General features: G+C 40.5%; 1 protein-coding gene across 5 annotated transcripts in view; it reads left to right on the forward strand.

Annotated features, from left to right (window-relative positions):
• CTNNA3 (catenin alpha 3) overlaps positions 1–21,097 on the forward strand; it is a 431,590-nt gene that overhangs the window by 261,946 nt on the left and 148,547 nt on the right. For 4 of the 5 annotated variants that reach the window (XR_001865897.1, XM_017746366.1, XM_008642756.2 and 1 more), the window contains exon 10: positions 10,832–10,924. Coding sequence is in view for 4 of the 5 variants with exons in the window: in XM_017746366.1 (XP_017601855.1) it covers positions 10,832–10,924 (93 nt within the window). In the remaining variant the exon portion in view is untranslated. Of the gene's footprint in view, positions 1–6,667; positions 6,719–10,831; positions 10,925–21,097 lie in introns of those variants that run through there. The other variant, XM_017746367.1, reaches the window with a different exon arrangement.

Here is a 21,097-nt window from a genome sequence, read left to right on the forward strand (position 1 = left end):
TCACATTCTACTTACTTAATTACTAATAAATTTCATTTATTAAACTAAGAGTGCACTCCCCTTATTGTTGCGCACTCGTTACACACACACACACACAACCACAGACTGGGACACACACACACACACACACACAAACACACACACAGACTGGGAGCGATGGGCCCCTCACACACACACCTGTGCGCAATAAGGCCCTCATTTGCACCCGCTTAGAGCTAGGAGCGATGGGCCCCACACACACACACACACACACACACAAACACACACATGTGCTGGGAGCGATGGGCCCCTCACACACACACCTGTGCGCAATAAGGCCCTCATTTGCACCCGCTCAGCGTTGTGCCTGCCCTGCCCGCTTCTGGAAAGTTTGGAGCGGGTGGCGAGTGCCGGTGCGGGTGGCTTTGGCTGCACGTCTCCGCAAGGAGCTTTCAGGGCGAGTGCGGAAGGTGTGTGCGGCTGGAATTTCGCCGTTTTGTCCATCGGAATCCCACCTTCTTGGCCGCTAGAGTTCTGCTGTCCCGGCCGCCGGTGCTGAGGGGAGGTGGCGCGGGCAGGGCGGGCGGCTAAACCCACCCGCAGCCGTGAGGTTTCTGCTTTATTGTCTATTTTGAGATGTGTTTTCTCTTTTGCGACCAGAGAGCTTTGGTGGCCTTGCTGCTTTAAAGCGCAGTTGTGTGTAGCATAAATTCTAAAATAGCAATCTGTGAAGCAACAACAGAAAACAATACGTTTGGTTCCTTGGGTTACAAAATTTTCAGTCTCAGTTCTTGGAGACAAAATGACGTCCATTGGGGTGAAGGAGTGCAGCTCAGCAGTGGTGAGGGTCTGGGAGCGGCCGCGGGGGGGAGGGACAAACAGCCCGGTGTGGGGTGGTGTTTGGGTCACTACTTGGGCTTAGTTTTAAGATGTTGCCCTTGAGTGTAAAGCTGTCTGGGGATGGACTGTTACAGTAATCCTCCTCTGCTTATCACTTTTTAAAGTCTGTTGAGTGGAAGCAGGATAAGAATAGACTAAAGGCCTTTTCCAAAGGTTGGAGGGAGACACTTGGGTTGGAGAGACATTCCAGGAATACTGAAAGAGAGAATTAACTCCTGATAAGCTTTGGAAGAGGGATTTGTTTTCTTTCTGAAAAGCTACTACTTTGAAAGAATTCTTTAAACACACGTGACACATTTACTTGTGTGAGGTGGGAGGGCTTGGTGGGGGTACATTACATATGCTGCCTTAGGCTCTGACTTGCTTTCTTCAGTAAATTTCATCTTTTAAAGTGGGAGATCGACTTGTACTTGCTCTGGGACGGCTTTTAGTGCTGGGTTTCAGATATTGCTACTAGCAGAATATTGAAAGTTGAATGAGCCTTTTTAATCCTTTTTGTTGGGGATTTTTTTTGTGTGGAATATTTGTATAATGAGTAATAAGAAAACAAATAAGGATGTACTAATGCATATATTCGAATCTTGCCTCTGCTTTATAGATGATAGGGGCCTGAAATTTTATTGACTTATATAAGAGTATGCTACTGACAGTTTATTGTATGTGTTGTATTTTTCTCTTTATTATTGAAGTGCAGGAGAGGGAGGGTTTCATGCAGTTTTGAGAACTGGTTGATCCATCCTGATGCTTACTAAGTTCCACTGGTGATAGATGTTTATCAAATCATGATACTGCCATACAGTTAAGGGCAGTTAGTTAATCTGTTTATCAGCACTTGTGTGTGCTTTGTTCCTTCAAGAGCTGTGTATTCTGGCAGGGAGTTGTGATCACTCCTCTTAGATGTTTTAAGGAACTGGCTAATTCTGTGCATGACTGATGTCCTCTTGCTCCATGTATAACTGCTGTCTTATTTGCCATGTTGTGAGGCTGAGATAAGGCAAAAGAGAAGGTTACACGATTACAGAATGGGGTAGCCACTTTCTCCTTTTGAAAACCTTGCTTTCTTCTGGTTTAATATACTGCATACTGCTGGAAAGCCCCCTGTTGCTAACACTCCAGCAAATTGTGCTAAGTGGGAGGTTTTGTTAAGTAGTTTACCTTTAGAGCTTTCACTTGCTGTTACGTTTGGGCATGTGGAAGGAGTTTTCTTCAGGTATCAGAGGCCAATTCACAGTTACTGCAGTGGATTAAGTCTGGTACTGGTGTGCATGGGACGTTTTTTGGAGAGACAATTAGCGAGCCACAGGTCACAACTATAGGCAATTTCTGTTCTACTGCAGTCTTCAGCTAGCTTGCCAGAGCATGAATGTAATACAGATACAATATCTGCTCTTGGTTGTAACCAGAGCTTAGAGTCTAGAGAGGAAACCCTTAACTGAATTCTTCAAATGTAACTGTGACCTAAAGCAGTGAAAGAAAGCTTAATGGAGCTCTGCATCAAGCCTGACACCTTTATTGAAAAGAAAATGGTTTCTGGAATTTTACTGGCCAGAATTCTCCCTTACACATGTGCTGTGTTTGTCTCAAAGTGTGTTTATTTTCTGTTTTGATTTTGGTTGTGGTCCAGTTCATCAAGGCAGTCTTCTCCTAGATGAACTTGTATGAGATAAGACCTGTTTGAGCACATGGAACTTGAAATAAACCAGTTGCAGTTATGTTGTTAGGGAAAAAAAAAAAAACAAACCACACTAAAACTCAACAATCCAGTCCATGGGTATTCATCTATGCTCTATTAATTATACCAGCAGAATCTTGGACATGCTTGGTAGGAAACAGTTAAAGTTACATAGTACTCTGAGGAGTTTGAACCATCTTAACCAGGTGGTTGGTAACACCTGGAGGGGCAGTGATAAGCCTCAGGTGTAGCAGGTTGAGCTAATTTGGTCAGATCAGCAGTGGGTTAGGCAGTAATATAGTACTGGGTAATTCAGCTCTGAAGAAAATGGAAGGAGATGGAGACAGGCAAAATGAAGAGAGTGCAAAAGAAACCAAAAGGTGAGTGAAGAGGCTTGCAGGTGTGTAGTCCCCTACTGTAGTTAAATTAGCAGCCTCAAGAGTCTTTCTGGAAGAGTGGAAGGTGCAAAGAGGCAGGGAAAGCAGCATAATATATGTTAAATGTAAGTTTGAGTAGAGTTTGTAACTTTTTCTCCACAAAAGTAGTAACTAATAAGGTAAGAGTGTGACTTTTGACATGAGGTATAACTACTTGACTTGATCTGGAAAGAAATTAAGTTTTATGGTAGAAAATGGATTGGAAAACAAGCAACATTGTGATATTACTTCATTGCCCATTGGAGGTAAGTTTTCAGTCCACAGGAATGTGTTTTTTCACTATAAACAAATACTGTAGTCTAGGTAAGTTTTATTAAGCTCATAAAAATGCACATAGTAATCATAAATGCATATAAAAATGCAGCAATGACTGGAAGACATACATACATCAATGTAGCTTTTTTTCCTTGGAAAGTATAGAGTCATTATTTAATGTTGACCTTTGTAGTTTTTTCATGGCTCTTTTTTGTGTGAACAGTCATTTTCCTCAAAAGACTTCTTAAGGTTTCATGAATAAAGCTACTGGTAGAAATAGAACACATAAAAAACCTGTTGAAGATATTTCCGTATACCACAAAATTAGAAGCAGAAAATACATGAGTACGTTTTTTCATTTATGGTTTGAAGAGAGCAGGCTAACAGTTATAATCAGTTTACCTGGAGTATATAATTTATATTGAAAACCATATTGACTGCTGTAATGCTGAAATTCTAATGTTATTCCTCAACTCACTCAGTATTCAGTTGCTCTCCTTCAAATGAAATATCTTCTGAATTGTGATTATTCAGGATTAACCTCCACCTCAGTGGATTCCTGGGCTGTTTTTGTGTCCATTTATGCACTGTCCTCCTTAGGCTTTTTTAACACCCTGCCAGGAAGAATTCATATACATGTTGAAGTGACAATATATCTGGTTAGTGTTCCTTAGACATGTGTATAAAAAACACTTTCGCTTGGTTTTGTGGAAAACCAGTATGTTTTGTTCTGATCCATATTACAGGTGTTAAAAAAAAAAAAGGCAAAATGACAGGATCAGTACTTTAAACTTTCTAGTAAAGACTGTATTTGAAATCTTGTGACACACAAGTTCATTTCTTGTGAAATTTGAAGCATGTCAGTTTTTATTTTAGTAATACTTTCCCAGTATGGTACTAAGAATTTTGCTAGGGTTATCAGTGGGAGGGATTGGGTTGCCAGAAGGTTCTTCACACTAGGCTAAAAAAATCTCCAAAGAACAGACTTTGGGCTTACCCTGGAGTAGTGTGGTGAAGGACCTGGGTAACTTTAGGTTAGGCAGAGCTTTGGAAGGTCTTTCCTTAGTGAAACAGTTTCTTGACAGTAGGTATTTAATATGAAGAACAGGATGTCTTCGCCAAGAAGAGCAAACAGAAGCTTTCATGGAATTAACAATCTACTTATCCTTAGTGATTTACAGTATAAGTGAGTTGGGACTTTGGGTACAATAATGAAAAGAAACTGAGCTTCTGTTGAAAGGGATCAAATCTAGAGAACATGCTGCAAAAGGGATTACATCTAGAGAACGTGCTGCATCATTTAGTACAATTTATAGAAGAAGAGTTTAGCTAGTTAGCAGACAATCTGTTCCCAAGCAAATACTTATTTTCGGGAGTTAATGGAGTGAATTTGACTGAAAAGAATCCTTGGGGGTACATTTAATTCTTGCTGTGCAGTGTGGACAATAGATCAGCAAAGCTGTACTCAGCTGCGAATGAAACAGGTGGTGAGGCAGTGCAGTGATTATTTACTCTTTTACTATTTAAAAATCTCACTTTTGCATTTGATTCTGCATTTTGTTCTCACTCTGGAGCTAACTCGAACCAGGATTAATTTCTGAACCACTGCATTGCATCCTTAAACCATGGCTGGAATGTCTCTCCCAGGGGTTCCTCTTCCTTTGCAGCAGAATCGCCATGATAAGACCCCTTGGTCTTCTCACAGGGAAGAGGCAGTCTCACTTTGCATGTGAACTTCCACTTGTCCTGAGGCTCTTGAAGGACTGGGAACATGTTCTTTTTGTCTACAGAAAGGATGTTGGGTTATCTTTGTTATCCAGCAATAGATGGCTTCAGGGAACTGGCTCTTTAAAATTATCACACCTTTCTGGAGATCCACTGGAAGTAATTAGTGGCTCTCCAGGGTGCTTTGCCTATATGCGTTTTGTGTTGTAATCCCCAGTGGAAAGCGTTGGGAAATCTGAGGCTGAAAGAAGCTTGCAGACTTTTTAAAGCCTTCACCCTCTGCTTGGGGAGAGAACATTAGGATCCACAGTGTGAATGTACTTGTGTGAACATAGGCAGGGGAAAAGGCCTTCCATCCCAAGTAAGTTTGGACAACAGGGTGAGCTTGTTTGTGTATAATGTATCTCTCACAGCCTCTAAGTGCATCTTTCTTTGCTTTTCAGTTGTTTGATAAAGCATAGAAACTGAAAACGTCTGGACACGCATTTCCAGTTGTGCTCTCTCCTAGATACATGAGTCCCATGTAATGTATCAATCAAGGAGGGGAATGTAATTTGTTGAATTATTTTTTTAACAGAGTATAACTGCTACATGCAAATCTTATTCTTTGTGGGGAAACACAAAAGGTGGAAAGGATTTTAGGTGTGCGAAATAAAAGCAGGCTTCAGAAAATAAAGCAAAAGGATTTAGGATTCAGCTTTGCCTGTGAAAAGCTAGAAGAAGATATAGTTATGCAGCGCCAAGGACATTAAAACAATGGTTAGGGTTTCTAGGTTAGGCCTAGATAGATTTTGGAGTTGCAAAAAAATATGCTTAGCAAAATAGGTAAGTTTAAGCCTCATAATAGGATATTGTGTATTGTTATGTCAAGGCATAACAAGCCAGTATTGTATTTAACAGTTGTACGTGTGCTATTATGAATTGGTTAAGACAGCTGTCTGTAACTTTTAGAAGTATGCTGATTGGCTAAGAAGCTTTTAAAAATGCTTTGCAAACAGGAAGTTGTTGGATGTCCTTGGCAGCGTGAGCTTTGTACCAACTCTGTCTCAACTCGGTGTGTGAGACTGGTAATAGAATAAAATAATAAAAGGCTCCTGGAGCGCCTGACCAGGCTCCCTGTCCCGTTTGTTGATGAAGACACCGATACTCTTCAGCAATTTCTAGCCTGGAAAGTTGTTGGCCCACTAACGCAACCGGGGGCTTGTAATCATAAGCCCCGGCGTGCCCTCGGGCAGAGGAGACGCAGCGTTGGCCTCCACAGCGTCCTCGCTGGACGGCTCAGTGGAATCGGTGTGAGATGGGTCCGTGCGCTGGCTCCTCCTCAGAGGAAGCACGTCGGGCAGCCGGTGGATTGGGCTCGCGTTAGCCCGGAGGCAAAGAAGGCGGGAGGGGCTTCTGGTGTGAGTTCCAACAGGTTTATTTGCAGGAAGGACCAGGGGCCAGCCAAAGACCCGACGTTTCAGCCCGAGAGCAGGCTGAGCCACCCCAACAGCCCACCATATGCTAAAGAGAGGAATGAACCCCCTCCCCAATACAGAAAGGTATGCTGTCACCCAATAGTAAAAATAAAAACACCAGTTAAAGTGCCTGTAAAAAGCTTGTTTAATAACTTCAGAAATAAAATAAATGTGCATTGGCATATCTTCGGTGTGCAGCTAATGGGCATCAAAAAGTGGAGAGCAGGCTGAGCCACCCCAACAGCCCACCGTATGCTAAAGAGAGGAATGAACCCCCTCCCCAATACAGAAAGGTATGCTGTCACCCAATAGTAAAAATAAAAACACCAGTTAAAGTGCCTGTAAGAAGCTTGTTTAATAACTTCAGGAATAAAATAAATGTGCATTGGCACATCTTCGGTGTGCAGCTAATGGGCATCAAAAAGTACACTCTTTGGTGCCTTCACAATCTAAAACTCCATGAGGCTAATGAAATATTTTATCTACTGCCAGTGCTGCACTTACATGCTCAGTTCAAAGTCTTCCTTTCTGCACTGCACCTTAATTAGTGTATTAATTGATGTTGCTAAACCTCATCAAGGATGGTTTGTTCTCTGTTCTTTATGTTTTCAAGGAAAAGCTGCGCAACTGCTTTCTTAGTATCTTAAAAATGTTTGGAGAAAATGATAATGATTTTTTTTCGGTTCTGATTTCAATCAGACCAGCCTACAACAAAGCTTTTGCTTTGCCACGACAAACTTTGCTCTTCAGAAGGACAATTATTTTCTGAGAGGAATGTTGGCTTTTCATTTTGCAATTTTACTTGTTTTTGAAGTTGCAGTGTACTTAAGTTTGAAGTCCCTCTAAGGGAAGCTAGTTTCTCCCAGAGAATACAAAAGAAATGTAATGTATTCATGTAGTTTTTACTGCTTAGGGGAGAGACTGGTGTAATGAAGATTTCCCATATTGTAAAAATCTTCTGAAATGTGTATGATACTTGTGACAGTAAGGTCTTCTCTGTGCTAGGTGTTGATTTTTTCCTTATGAACTGTAGGCATTTACTATTGCTGAGACAGCTTGTCCTCCTTGTTAGCAACGTTACAGCCTCAAAGAAGACTTCAGGTTCTGTGTAGTTTTTACTGCTTAGGGGAGAGACCGGTGTAATGAAGATTTCCCAGATTGTAAAAATCTTCTGAAATGTGTATGATACTTGTGACAGTAAGGTCTTCTCTGTGCTAGGTGTTGATTTTTTCCTTATGAACTGTAGGCATTTACTATTGCTGAGACAGCTTGTCCTCCTTGTTAGCAACGTTACAGCCTCAAAGAAGACTTCAGGTTCTCAGATCCACTTCCTCGCGCTTGGAAAAATTACACACGTGCTTGACTCTTTCCATTATTTATTTGAATTACTGTGTTTTGTATTTTTGTTAAGGAGATCTTATCAGGAGCTGGTGAGGGAGATGCCAACAGTGAGTGTACTGATGGTTGAGACCATGTTAATGGCTTACAGGGATCTGGATTGTCTTTGGGTGGAATAGCTGTGAGCCTCATCACCTACTGCTGAGACTGACTGAGAGGCCTTTTACTTACGCATAAGGTACATATGGAAAAGTGCTGCTTCAGTGCCAGGAGAAGAAAATTCTACCCGTTTTCTCATGGAAACAGAAGTCTTACTAACATTGGTCAAAATGAAAGGCAACGGTCTAAATTCACTGCTGGCATAGCACTGTAGTATGAATTCCAAATACCCATCTGAAATATAACATGTATTTATTCCAAAGTAGCCAATACTACTTTCCTTAATAGATTTTTTTTTTTTAAGACATCTAATGTAAATAATTCAAAACTCTGTTTGCTGTTATGAAGTGGCCTAACATAAATTCCTGGTGTTTATATCCTTGGTTTGCTGCTTGTGCTTTGAGGATACTGTTCTGAATTGGGCCTCACCAAGGAATGCTTAGAGCTGAAGAATCAGGAGGGGAAGTGTAAGATCAGAAACAGTTTTTTCTTTTTATATTAAAAGAACTTGCATTGCTGTTGATTTCGAATCAAAGGGAGTACTTACAGATTAAGAGATCCTTCCCAACCTGAGCATGCTTTGTTGGAGAAGAGCCACACCTTTCTACCCTTCTGATTTCCCACATGATCTGGTAACACACAGAGAATTTGTCACCACATGCTGATCTGTTACATAAAGCCTTTGGCACGCATTGGTTTCAAGTTCATTCTCATATTTTGAACAGGGGGTTGGACTACATGATCTCTGGAAACCTCCTTCATTATTCTGTGACTGTGGCACAATTTACATCAAGCTCTGTGTTTGTACTGGAATGCTGGAGCTGATGTAACTGGGAAACAGGATAAAAAGTTGTTGTAATCTGTCTCTGTATCTGCCTTGCTTATCAAGACAGGAACAAAACTACTCACAGCAGTATCTCACTCATAAACAGGGGCTCTGTATTGCACATGTTTGTAGTGGATTCCAAGAAAAGAAAGTATTCTGGAAACTACGGAATAAATTTTATAAGCCTAAGGAACCTTATGGTAAAGAGGGGAAAAAAGAAACTGCTGCTGAGAGGTTTTGTCCTGGTGGAATGGCTGGCATTGCCTTTTTATTTTACCTTTGAATTATTACTGCTTTAGGCATAGAGGAGTTCTTTAAATCAATAATGTTTGCACCAAGTCTTGTAGAGTGTTTCATTTTGCATAGGTGGTGTAGTAACAAAGTATGAGTGAACACAGATTTAAATAAAGAACACAGAAGCAGCTCAGCAACTGGGGCAAAGGAATAATTAAAATACTCAAGTCAATATGAATTAGTTCTTGGGACCAGTAGTGAAAATTCTTGACCTTGACCTTCAATCCAAAGAAGAAAAAACAGATTTTTTTTTTCTTTTTTTTTTTTTTTTTGAGGGGAGGGAATAGCATCTCCTAGGGTTGGTTGTAATGTGATGATATAAAATTGTCTGTTAGCAATTTAAGCTGAAGAGTCAGGAAGGAAAGCATAGAATCAAACCCAGTTTTTTCAGATACTGCATTAAAAAGCCAACCCATAGCAGATTACTTCAAATAAGAGTACAGTGTCAATCCATTGATGAAAACTGGATTTCTTCAGTCTTAACCGTTGTTTATTATGAGGACAAGATAATACATCATATGGGTATGGAACCAGGGAAAGTTTTATGAAGTATTTTTGTGTAGGCACAGGTGTACATGGAAGGCTCTGCATTCTAGATCTCATCCCCTTCAGAAAGTGTCTTAGTCTTTTCTGAAGTTTAAATAGGAAAAGTAATTAGTCTGTGCGCTGACTAATGCCTTGTAATTACTTATATCAATTAAGTAAGAATAATAAAAGCCTTTGATAATAGATCATCATTGAACTAGTAGTAGTGCCATAAAATGTTGATAAAGGAAGATTTGCTTTTATTTCATGGCAGCTGAACTGTAGAAGTTGTTTTATGAGTTTTGGATTACTCCAGAATAGCTATGCCTGTCTGTGTTCATATTTGCAGCACTGCAGAGGTCTAGTTCTCAGGCAGTTTTTGGTCTACATTAACATTAGAGTGGGTGGAGGCAGTACTGCTACTTCAGGGAAGGCTGTGATAATTAACAAGTGTGGAGTAGTTTTACGGAAGGACTTGATACTTCTACAGTAGGATAAAAAGAACTACTGGATCCCAGTATCCCAGCCTCTATTGTACCTTTGTCAAACCTGTCTCTTACAGCCTGTTGATGTTCAGCTGCAGTGAGATGCTTTTTCCTTAATCCATTTAAACTTGTGGAGCATTGTGGAAGAGGTTTTTGCTTAAAAGGAAGCTGTAGCTCTATGGTGTATGGTATAATAGAAGATAGATTTGTTGTTTCACAGATTTAGAGTTTCCATATGTTTTCACTGTTAGTTGCACTGTATATGGTATATATATGACTGTTTCAGTAGAAAACCGTACCACGGATTAAAAGAATGATCTGTGAATAGCTCACAGCAGAAATTACTTTGTGTCTTATTACAAGTCAAGATAAATGTTATTTGAGCTTTAAGGTCTTAAAAGTAAGTATTAAAAAAACAGTGGAAATGCTGATCATGGTTGGAAGGGCTCTGAAAAATTAAGGGGCAAGATCACAAGCAATCTGTTGAAACCTTATGGTCTTTCTTGGAAATTTCCTCCTGTTTTCTAAACACCACTCTGCAACTGTTACCTGCTGAGCCTAAATTGGGGTGAGGTCATAAGATTTCTCGTCACTATCACCTCTTTCCACAGCTCTTTTTCCTTCCTGCAGTGTTTCCTTGTTCAAAAACATCCTCTGACAAAATATTCCCCGCCCCCCCATCCCATGAAGGCTTTCTAGCAGAGATTTTTTTTGGCAAGTTTGAAGTCTGTGGAGGAATACTTGCTTACAAGGCTGTTTGTTTATTTATTTTATTTAAGGTTGCCAGTCTTGCTTGTTCGTTGTCAACAAATGAAGATGGAACGAAAATTGTCCAAATGGCAGCTAATCACATTGAGACTTTGTGCCCACAGGTAGGACTTGTTCAATTCATTCCCATTCCAGTGCCCTCACCATACACTATGTTATTGTCACATAACACAGCTGTTTAGTTATGTTCCTTTTGTCTCAGCTTACATTCCATTTACACAGCGTGGCAGATGGAGACCAAATGATAAATGCAAATACTTAGGTAATCTGTTTGTTTTCTCTGTAGTTGACATAGCAATGGTTAATAGTATGTAATGATTGGGAGTTCTGAAAAGCTGTAAAAACTGTAATTGCAAAAATATGCTGCTCTGTTTCTGAAATCAACCTGATTGAACATTGTAATGTGAAAAATAGGGAATAATTAACTCTTGGAAAGCAAAACCTATTTTGACCTTTAACTTGGAAGACATCACTTGATTTGGTTTTTGCTAATGTGAACAGGAAAGTGTGAATTCTTCTGATTATCACCAGTTTAAAAGCTTGAACTCTTGTTGTAAGGAAATTAATGAAAAAAAGCACAGATACAGTTTTTCTAAGATGTTAAGTACCGAAAATGTGTTCACTTTGTCACGTTCAGAGTTACAGAGATATAAAAACTTCTGCAGTTAAATCTTTTAGAGCAAAGATTTTACTGATTTCTGTGAATCTGATCTGTGTTGCAGCCTTGAGGCTGCATAATTTCAAGATCATTAGTTCTTTGAAGTGTTCTTACCCTTTTGTGGTAAATGTAGTTGAAATGAAAGATGAAGAGCAAATATTAATATGTTCAATAGCAAGTTTGAGAAGTCCATTTTATGCCTGTTGAATAAATGCAAGTCTTAGTGGTTTCTGTCAAGGAAATGTACTGTTCTGAAAATGTCACAAATCAGTGTTTTCTCTTGAATAATTGTTTCAATGTCTGGTTTAAAAACTTGAAAAGTTCTGTATTTTAGATCACACTCTTATGTGATTTAATGTGTTACTGGATTTGTAAGAAGGTGGCTTCTTCCAGCTTCTTTGTTTCTCTGGGGGTCAAGTGCACTTTTATAATGGATTGTTAGGCATCTAGATGCAGCTTTTTAATTGAAATTGAAACCTACATATCTGATACCAGAAATTCCTAAAATCAAACTTTGACTAAAATATTGATTTTTTTCTTCACAGCCATTTAAGTTTCTAGGCTTTTAATTTCCTATAGTAAAATGAAAGTTTCTTGAGTTTCTTTCTTTTTGTTTGTTGGTTTGTTTAACTTTGAGGTAAACCATGGTGAGTTAGTTGATGATCATAGATCTGTCTAAAAAGGGAATGTGGAATGCACATGGTAAGATTGTATTACTACTAATGGTGTGTTCATTGTGCAGGATTCGCTGCTTTCTTAGATAAGGACCATGCCCTATCAAAGCAATCCGCATTTTACCGAAGTAAGAAATAGCATATTAAGGCTCCTGCATTTTTTCAGTAAATCAGATTATGCCGTATCATTTAAAAACCCTCCATAGGGAAAATAATCATCTCTTAAGTTCCCTGTGAGGCATATCAATTATAGTTCAGAATGAGAAAATTCCCCAATGCTCTTAAATCTTCAGAGTGAAAAGAAAGGTATTTTATGTGCTTTGCAAAATATTTCTTGAAGGGAAATGCGCTATGGATTGAAATCTGAGATAGTAGAAATACAGTAGAGCCTCCCCACCCCAAATGCCCCAAAAAGTACGAACCGAAAAAAATTGCTAACACCTACAGAAAACACCTTGGAGTCTTGACAGCAAAACTTCCTGTGGAGCACAGGGGAAAAGAATTGGCAGTTACAGAATTGGCAAATGCTAGAGGAAAGCCTTTTGGCTTTTGTTACATTAATCATACTCTACTGTAGGTAAAATGTAGAGGGTTGATTCTGAACTCTTTTGTTTGTTTTCTCATGTGAAATTATTATCAAATATTTTGACTGTTAAACAAATGAAATAAGCTGGGCATTTATATTAGAGCCAATGCAAAACACATAATGATCCTGGAATGTCATGAATGTTCCATGAGAAATTAATTTACTGTTAAATCAGTAATAGTAGAATAAAAAAAAAAAGAGCTGGTTGCATATGATTTGATGAAGGAAGAATAATTTGTGTTCATATAACTCACTTTTGGTTGGGAGAATTGGGTGGTGTCAGGTAAGTACAATCTCCAGTGTCACTTGTAGTGGGAGTCCATATTACTGTCCTGGGGTGCCAACAAAATCTTGACTTCAAATGAATGCATGGGAAAGAAAGAAGGGAAATAACCAACAAAAGCAAACAAGTTTTTGTTTTTGAATAGCAAGGCTATAAATCTGTAGAGCTGTTTTGCTAATACCCGTTTTGGGTTTGTTACCCTTGTGCTTCAGTTCAGTGGTGTGTTTGGAGAAGACTGTGGTTGCTCTAATAGTCCTCTGGAATACCTGGTAGATGGTAAACCTGTGTCTTGGGGTGACCTTATGATGTGTATCCCATATCACTGCCTATGCCCAGAAATTAATTTTTGTGCCTTTCTATGCCTCTAAACTGAGCCTGAGAGGGGGAAGGAAAAAAATGGAGCAAAACTTTCTCAAAGCAGTTTGCAGTTCGTTCAAGGTTACAAAAAGATAGCAGGTTTTTTTTTTCCCCATCTGGGGCAGGGGGGGGGGGAAGCACCCGGCTTGCTATTTTCCAGTCAGTTTTTGGCCAGTTGTTTTCAGTTTCTTGTTCTCGGGAGAGAGACTGAGAGTTGGACTTTGCATTTCCTTCTCTGGAATTCTGGATTTTCTCCCTTTTCTACTGGACTGCTTGATTGCTGTAACATCAGAGCACATCGGGAGGATTTTCCACTGGGCACAGAGGGCCTGGCCCCGGCCCAAGCCCCAGCTCCGAGGAGACCAAAGGGAGGACTTGAACACTTTCCCAGGATTTTTCCTCTACAGTGAAAGATTTTACCATCTAACATTATTTTCCTTCCCATGTGTTTGTTAAATAAATAGTTTATCTTCTTCACTTTCCTTCGAGGAAAATTTATTTTTTCCCGAACCTGGTGGGGGAGGGGTGGTTGTGCCTTCTCTCAGAGGATATATTTCTAAATTTGGCCAAACTGGAACAACCTGTCAACAGAGAGATGGAAAATTAATCTCTGGTTTCCCACATTTAGGGTAGCAGATGAGAATCTGGCTTCCCTATCTAAATTCTTCATAGGTTTTTACATTTTTATGGTCTAATGAGCTTTCAAATCCTGAGCTGCCACTTTTGAGAAGAATGACCTTGAGCCTAAAGCTGGAACAGTTGTGTCAACGTGGAGATCAGAGGTGGGTGGTTTTAAGGCAACAGCAAAGGGGACCTTCAGCATGTCAGAGGGCTCTGCCTAGAGCCTTTTCATTAGCATAAAGATCCCTTGAAAATTGTAAGGAGCAGGGGGTTTGGGATATTTTAGAATAACTGTATCTGAAACAGTGAATTTTAGGCTCACTTCCTTTGAAAGGGAGCTCTCACTGGATCTTGCTGCTAGTTACTGGAGTGGTACAGGGTGATTACTGGAACATCATGAAAGGAAGGAAAATGCAGGAAAAACACACGAATGTTCATGGTTTAGCTTAATCTTTAGATGGTGATAAAAAAAATGTTTGAAACTCATTTAATCCCATGGAATATTTTACCAGATATTTTAAAGATGATGTGTAAGCACTGGTATAAGGAGAACCTTGGATCTTAATATTTTGGTGAGCTCTGTTTTTCTCTGAAGTATTGAGAGATAGAAACCATCTGGTTACAAACGGAGGTGAGAAGCAATTCTATGTAACATGTAACTAATGAGAAGTGCGTAACACGTGGCACCTTTGTGAAGGATTCAGCTGTAATTTTGAATGCCATCTTTTCTTGCTGCTTAGAACTTAATATGCTACTAGTAGTTTTTAATACTGGCTGGTATATGGTAAACCACTAAATACAGAACATGGTTTTTTGGCTACAGAAGTTTTGTAAATAGATCACTGTGGTAGTTCAGGTAATGTGGAGGGAGGTATTGGGGTAACCAAGATGCTGAGCTCATCAGTGGGAATATATTCATACACATCATGTTTCCAGACCGTTGAAATACTGATCTGACAGCTGTCTTGAACATTTTGTATTGGGCTTGTCCAGCATAATTCATCTGTTTCTTCAATGCCAACATGACACTCTGGAACTGACTGCTGTATTTTGGTATTGTAGAGCTGTTTCTCTATTGACAGCTGTGTACCTGTGGTGGTGAGAAGGGCAAAACACACCAAGCTTTGCAAGAAACCAGCCCCTGCAGCCTTCCTTTCTTCCAATTTTAATAATTTCAGTACTGTTGTAGTGAGGCTTCCTTTCCTATCTTGCTAGCAGACAGTATTAAGCCCACCACGTGTCTTTCAGGATGATGTGAAACAGTCTGTGTTTATCAGCAAATTTAGAAATACCACAGAACCAAGAGTTGAAGGATTGAAGAGTCTTTTGGAGAGTGTGTGTGTGTGTGTCTGCAGAAGGGATCCAGGAAAAGCATCTCCATTCCAGTCCAGTAGCCACTTGCATTCTCTGCTCATAAAGTACAGTGATTGCCACCAGTTCAGTGTAAAGTGTCATGGAAGCCTTCAGCAGCCCAACAGTGACAGCACCGTGCCCCACACGCACAAAATTCCAACTTGAGAAGCTCTACTCTCCAAGCAGGGCTTGTGTATTCTCTGCTTGCTTTCTTAGAAAATGATCATAACTTTGTTATGCTTCTTAAGTTTTGCTTAAGCTTTAATGTGAATGCCCTATAATTTTTTTTCTCAAAATTAAGCACTGTATTTGTGTTTTTCTGTTATGAAAATGAATGGAGGAATTTAGCTCTTCCTTTGAGCTATGTGTTGATTTACACTTAAATTGTCTAGCCCTTTTTTGTTGATACAGATAAATGGATATTATTTCCTTCCGTGTAATTTTTTAGAAAGTAGGTACTAGCAAACATGAAAATTCTTGTTCACAAAAATGAGACTTGATAGCTAATCAGTGGGCAGGATCTTTTCATGTGTTGCATTTTTCAGGTATTAGAGCTTAAGTATGTATTTTATGATGGTGTGGATTTTTGAAGCTAGCAATTCACATTTCCTATGTATTTACTCTTTCATGAGAGAAAATCAATCATCCATTTTGTTATTTGTTTTGGCACATTAAATAGTGGGGGACACCGAAGAAGATTTTTTTATTAACCTCATAAAAACTCTTCACCAATATCACTTTAATAACCACAGTTTCATCTTCTTGGTTGAACCATCTGTACGGCATCTCCTTTTATCTGTATTAATATAATTTCCTTCAAATACAGGGCAGAAGTAATGGGGGAGAACATGGTAAATCAGTGAGTTCTCTACCATCTGCTTTAAAAAACAGAAAACAGATGTTAGTATCCAACAGTATCAGACTTCTCGGGTATCATCTCTAGCCTTTCAGTGGAGAGTTTAGTTAAGAGTATGTATTGTGCCTTAGTAATATTATTTCTAAAACGAAAGGAAAGTTACTCTGGTGAAGTTGTTCATGTAGGTTTTCACCATGTTGCAAAGTTCACACACAATGCTGCTGAAGATAATGAAGATTTTGTCATTAACCTTGGTATCTATGGTAGACTTCTTGAGCAGTCCTGTGTTTAGTTCCTTCTCATACATCCTGGTTCCACAACCAGTTTGGTCTGGCTTACAGCATCAGTGCTGCTGGAGACTTTCCTGCCTCCCTGCTCCCAAGCTCTCATTTCTGCCCCTTCTCTCATGAGTAGCAGTAGCAGTCACATAGCTGCTCAGCAGTCTGGGTCAGGAAACTGCTGTGAATCCACCTGGGAAGCAGGAAGGTTAAGTTTTACTTCAGGTCAGCTGCCCAGTGTAGTTTGCTGTGTGGATGCCTCAACAGGCTTGCCTGGCTCAAGGGAAGGAGTGAGGGCAGTCTAGAGGAAGAGCAGTTGCTGCTTTTGGGGGCACTGCAGACTTCATTAACTGATGCCAGCTTGACCTGGCAGTGGCACAGCTTTGGTGAGAGAAGGCAATGTCCAGTATTAGAGAGCTGTTGTTACTGGCTACCAGGAGACACTGCATGGAAAAAGTTGTTAGTCTAGTCCTCAGCTGTCACAACAACGTGTGACCCTGTTTGGATGGATGCGGCTCTGTACCATCAGAGCAGTGCAGTGTTCATGTGAAGGGCAATCTGTGCTAAAGGGGCATGTACAAAGCCAGCTTGTCTGGCTATATGGCAAGGACTGAAAATGGTACAAGGCAAAAATCTTTCTTATATCCTCTAGTATAATGGACTGACACTAGTATTTGTAGGATGTTATCTTGCTCCATTTATGGAAATTGAGGTTTGTTATTTTAAAAACCTTGTAGCAAGCTTATTGGGATTCTATGAATCATAAAGCTGTGAAACACCAAAACATATTGGAAGGTACAGTACTTTATGCTTCTGTACAAATAGACTTAGATTGCTTTGGCTTGAACTTCTCCAACAAACAGTTTGAAGGGGGGAAAAAACCCCCCCACTGTTACTCTTAGGTTCCCCTGAAAGTCTCATGCTGACTGTGACTGCTTGGCTCTTTTATGATAGTACTTGGAGAGAGAACAATTAACTACAAAATGCCTTGAGGTCTTCAGTCTTAACTTTCATCCTTCAGTATCTGTTGTGTTAGAATAGAATCCTCAACAAATTCTCACTTTGTAATATTAAACAAAAATGCAAACCCTGAGTAGCCTCAGCTTCTGTAACAATACAGAAGCTGTCCTGTTTTATCCTCTTCTTGCCTCACCTGCAGTCAGTGGACATAAGACATGAGACTGATTGAGTTTTTAAAGTTGCTGGAGGGCATTTGTGATAGATTCATATTGCACCAAGATGCTATGAATGTTTTATAAACCATTTATTTTTTCCTTTGCCCTTAAAATTTGAAAGGATTTTTCCTGGAAAGGTATTTCTTTTTTATCTCTTCAACTTCATCCTTTTTTTCTGAATTTGTAAGTTATTTTGAGATGCTACATTTTTTTAGTGACGGTCTTACAGCTATATGCCAAGAAGGGAACAATGGCAATAAAGTATCGTTATTAGAGACTTGTGGTAAAAAACCTACTGAGTCTGGGGAGGAGGGTAGTAAAGCTTAGAGTAGTACAAGACAGCAAAATAATACCACCGTTAAGAGATGGAGGTTGACATGGTTTTTGGAAGAGAGGGGTGTACAGCAGTAAAGAGCTGAGAATGTAAATAGCTGTAGCATGCAGTAACAGAGAGGTGTAAATAGCACCGGTTGACAGGGGCTCATTGCAGTAACAGAGAGGTGTAAATAGCACAGGTTGACAGGGACTCATTGCTGTTGTTGAAGGAAGGAGCTAAAATCATTGATCCACAGATCCATCTAGCATGGCTTTTTTCTGTGGCATTGTGCATCTCTGTTACCAGCTTTACACCTCACCTGGAGATGTTTTCCAGCTGGAACACTGGCAGTGTGATGGGGATCCTTGTGGGTGCTCAGCACTCTGCACTCACCTGGTGTTGGGTTTGCGTGCTAGCCCAAAGAGAGCCCGGACGTCTAGCCACAGACCGACTGCACTACAGCAGGCACACACACAAAGAAGCAGGCACACGGGTGTGCTCCTCACCCGAGGGAGCTTCCCCTTGAACTGAATGTGAGTGCACGCAGGCAGAGGTGAAGAAGTATAAAAAGAGGGGACTCTCCGTATGGATTGCACGCTGAGATTTACCCAGGTGAACGGACAGGGACGAAGAGCCAAATTTTTGACAGGGTCCAGAGATTTTATATTGGGGATAGGGAAGGCAGGGAAAAGGATTACAGCCAATGGGATATTTGACAGGAGGTGGGGTTGAGGGTAAGGGAACCAATGGGAGCCGTACATAGGAGGGACTTAGGGAAGAAACCAATGGAATGTTGAGTAGGACAGAACCTTCTAGAACTATTACATTTAACTAAGGGAAATGAATATTAAAAAACTTATGCCTAAAACAGGGAGGGGAAGCATGAACCAATCATATAAAAGTATGCAAATAACTGAAGAGAGAGATTGTGGGTTCTCACCCTTACTCTGCAGTGCGTGGCTGAACCTCAGGGCCTGAGCATCACAGACTGCTGGTGTTGTGTTTAGGAGTCAGGGTGGCTGCAGTTGCTTGCACCGCTGCGACCTGGGGATGTAGGTGAGGAACAGATGGAAGCACTTCGTTTGGAAAGCACTTAGGGATGTGGATGAGGTACACATGAGTTTGGTGTAGCTGCACAGTTGATATGATGGGCTGTATGGTCCACATTCTTGTGTATGCCTCTGTGTCCTATGAGCTGCAGCTAAGGAACAAGCTTTTTGGAGGTTTGTACTACCTTCTGCATGAGCTTGGAAAGCAAAGGCACAACAATTTCTTTTTATTCCCTGCATGCTGACATTTTCCCTTTGTGCAGGGTCAGACTTCAGTGATTTGGGGAAATTCTGGCACAGCTCTGAGGGAGGATATTAAAGGAATCATCTGGATACGGTCCTGAGCAGCTGGCTTTGGGTGCCCCTGCTTGGGCAGGACCAGATTGACCTCCAGCAGTCCCTTCCAGCCCCTGTCATTCCATCAATCTGTGGAGTATCTGACCTGGAGAGGGGTGAAAGGGCAAATGTTACCAATGTTGGCTGATTCAGGTCTCTGAGCTTCCAGGATTTTAAGAAGAGCTTTTAAATGATTTTATAGCACTAGCATAAAATTCAAGGCAATGGATGACTACCCTTCATGTGTTTTCATGATTTCTTTGTGCAAACTACAATGCTGTAATGTCATTAAATATGGCAAAGAGGTGATATGATCTGCAGGGGGTTTTTCTGTGTTACATTTTGCATTTATATTGCAAAAATATCTGGCAGTTTGACTGCCTGCTTTACTTAATTCCTAATTAAAAGTAATTAGGAAATGTGTCATAGCAGCTTTAAAAATAATAGTAAAAGTAGCAAGTACAGCAGCAGTTTGTTTCCTTCCTGTATTTCTTATATGGCTATGCATTATTGTTGACATGGAGGCAGAGTCTGATTTACGCTTCTGATTAGAAAAGCTTTCCTTTACATCATAAAGCTGTTGCTGCTATTGCAAACACTAATTCCAGGTGTTTTTTACCAAGCTTATTTTCCCACCAGTATATCTTTACCTGGTGAATTGATGAGAATTAAATTTCAGTTTTCAGATAAGGTCATGCCATTATCTGTGTCATAGGATTGTAGTGCTTTCAAAACTATTCTTAGGATTTTGTAGGCTACACAGACAACTTGATGTGTACTTGTAGATCATTTGGGGTTTGTTAAGAGCTCCGTGAAAACCTCAGTGGTGTCGGTTTTCATGTTTTGTTTCCCAAATGTACTGGTATTGGCACCCTAGCAGAAAAAGATGTGGACAATATGTTTGGCTAGGATGCCATAACCTTACTCTGAATTTTTGTTGTAATCGCTAGATTTTGCTTAGCAGGCTGTAGCTTCCTGAGAGCTCAGCGGGGCTGCTTAGGGCAATGTGACTCGGTCGCATCACACGGTCCATTTCGGACGATCCCGTGATCTTGCTCCATCCTGCTATCAGCATTACAACCAGTGATGGCAGAGGAGGTGAGAAGGGTCTCTCATAGGGGTTTGAGAGGACTTTAATCACATCTTGTCCCCTTGATCCCTAGAGGCAGAGAGACCTCGTGGTCTGGGTGTTAGGGGGGTTTTGTTAGGGGCTCAGGGGCAGTCCCTGGGCAGCGTTGGGGTACAGGAACCAATAAAGAGAGCCTGAGAGAGTGGCCAAGGCTAAGGGCAGGGGAGAGCAGGAGGGGGAACATGGCATCACAAAAGCAGTGGGTTAACAGACTACCACAAATTTTAATTGTCCCTTTCAGTAACTTCCTCGAATATTGAACTGCTATCCTGTGTAGCTTCTGACACCCAAGAATGGAAATGAGACCAGGCTAACAGGGTGGTAGTTCTTGTCCTGGACAAGAGCATTTGCTCTAATTGACCAGACAGTAAGAGGATGTACTGTAGAAAGTGTTCTGACCACATGACTATAATAAGAACATCAGAACAAGCCCACATGACTTTGTGTGTAAAACCAGTGATGGAGCCCTGTTTTCCTGGGGTTGGCTGAATGTGTGCCTGAAGATAGGAATTCCTTGTTCTCCTTTGCTTGCATGAATAGCTTCAAGTGTGGTGCTCAATTGCTGGCTGGGGTTAAACCACAGGTACTGAATGTTCCTACTTAACC

The sequence above is a fragment of the Corvus brachyrhynchos genome, unplaced genomic scaffold (assembly GCF_000691975.1).
Source record: "Corvus brachyrhynchos isolate BGI_N302 unplaced genomic scaffold, ASM69197v1 scaffold279, whole genome shotgun sequence".
Taxonomy (NCBI): Eukaryota; Metazoa; Chordata; class Aves; order Passeriformes; family Corvidae; genus Corvus; species Corvus brachyrhynchos.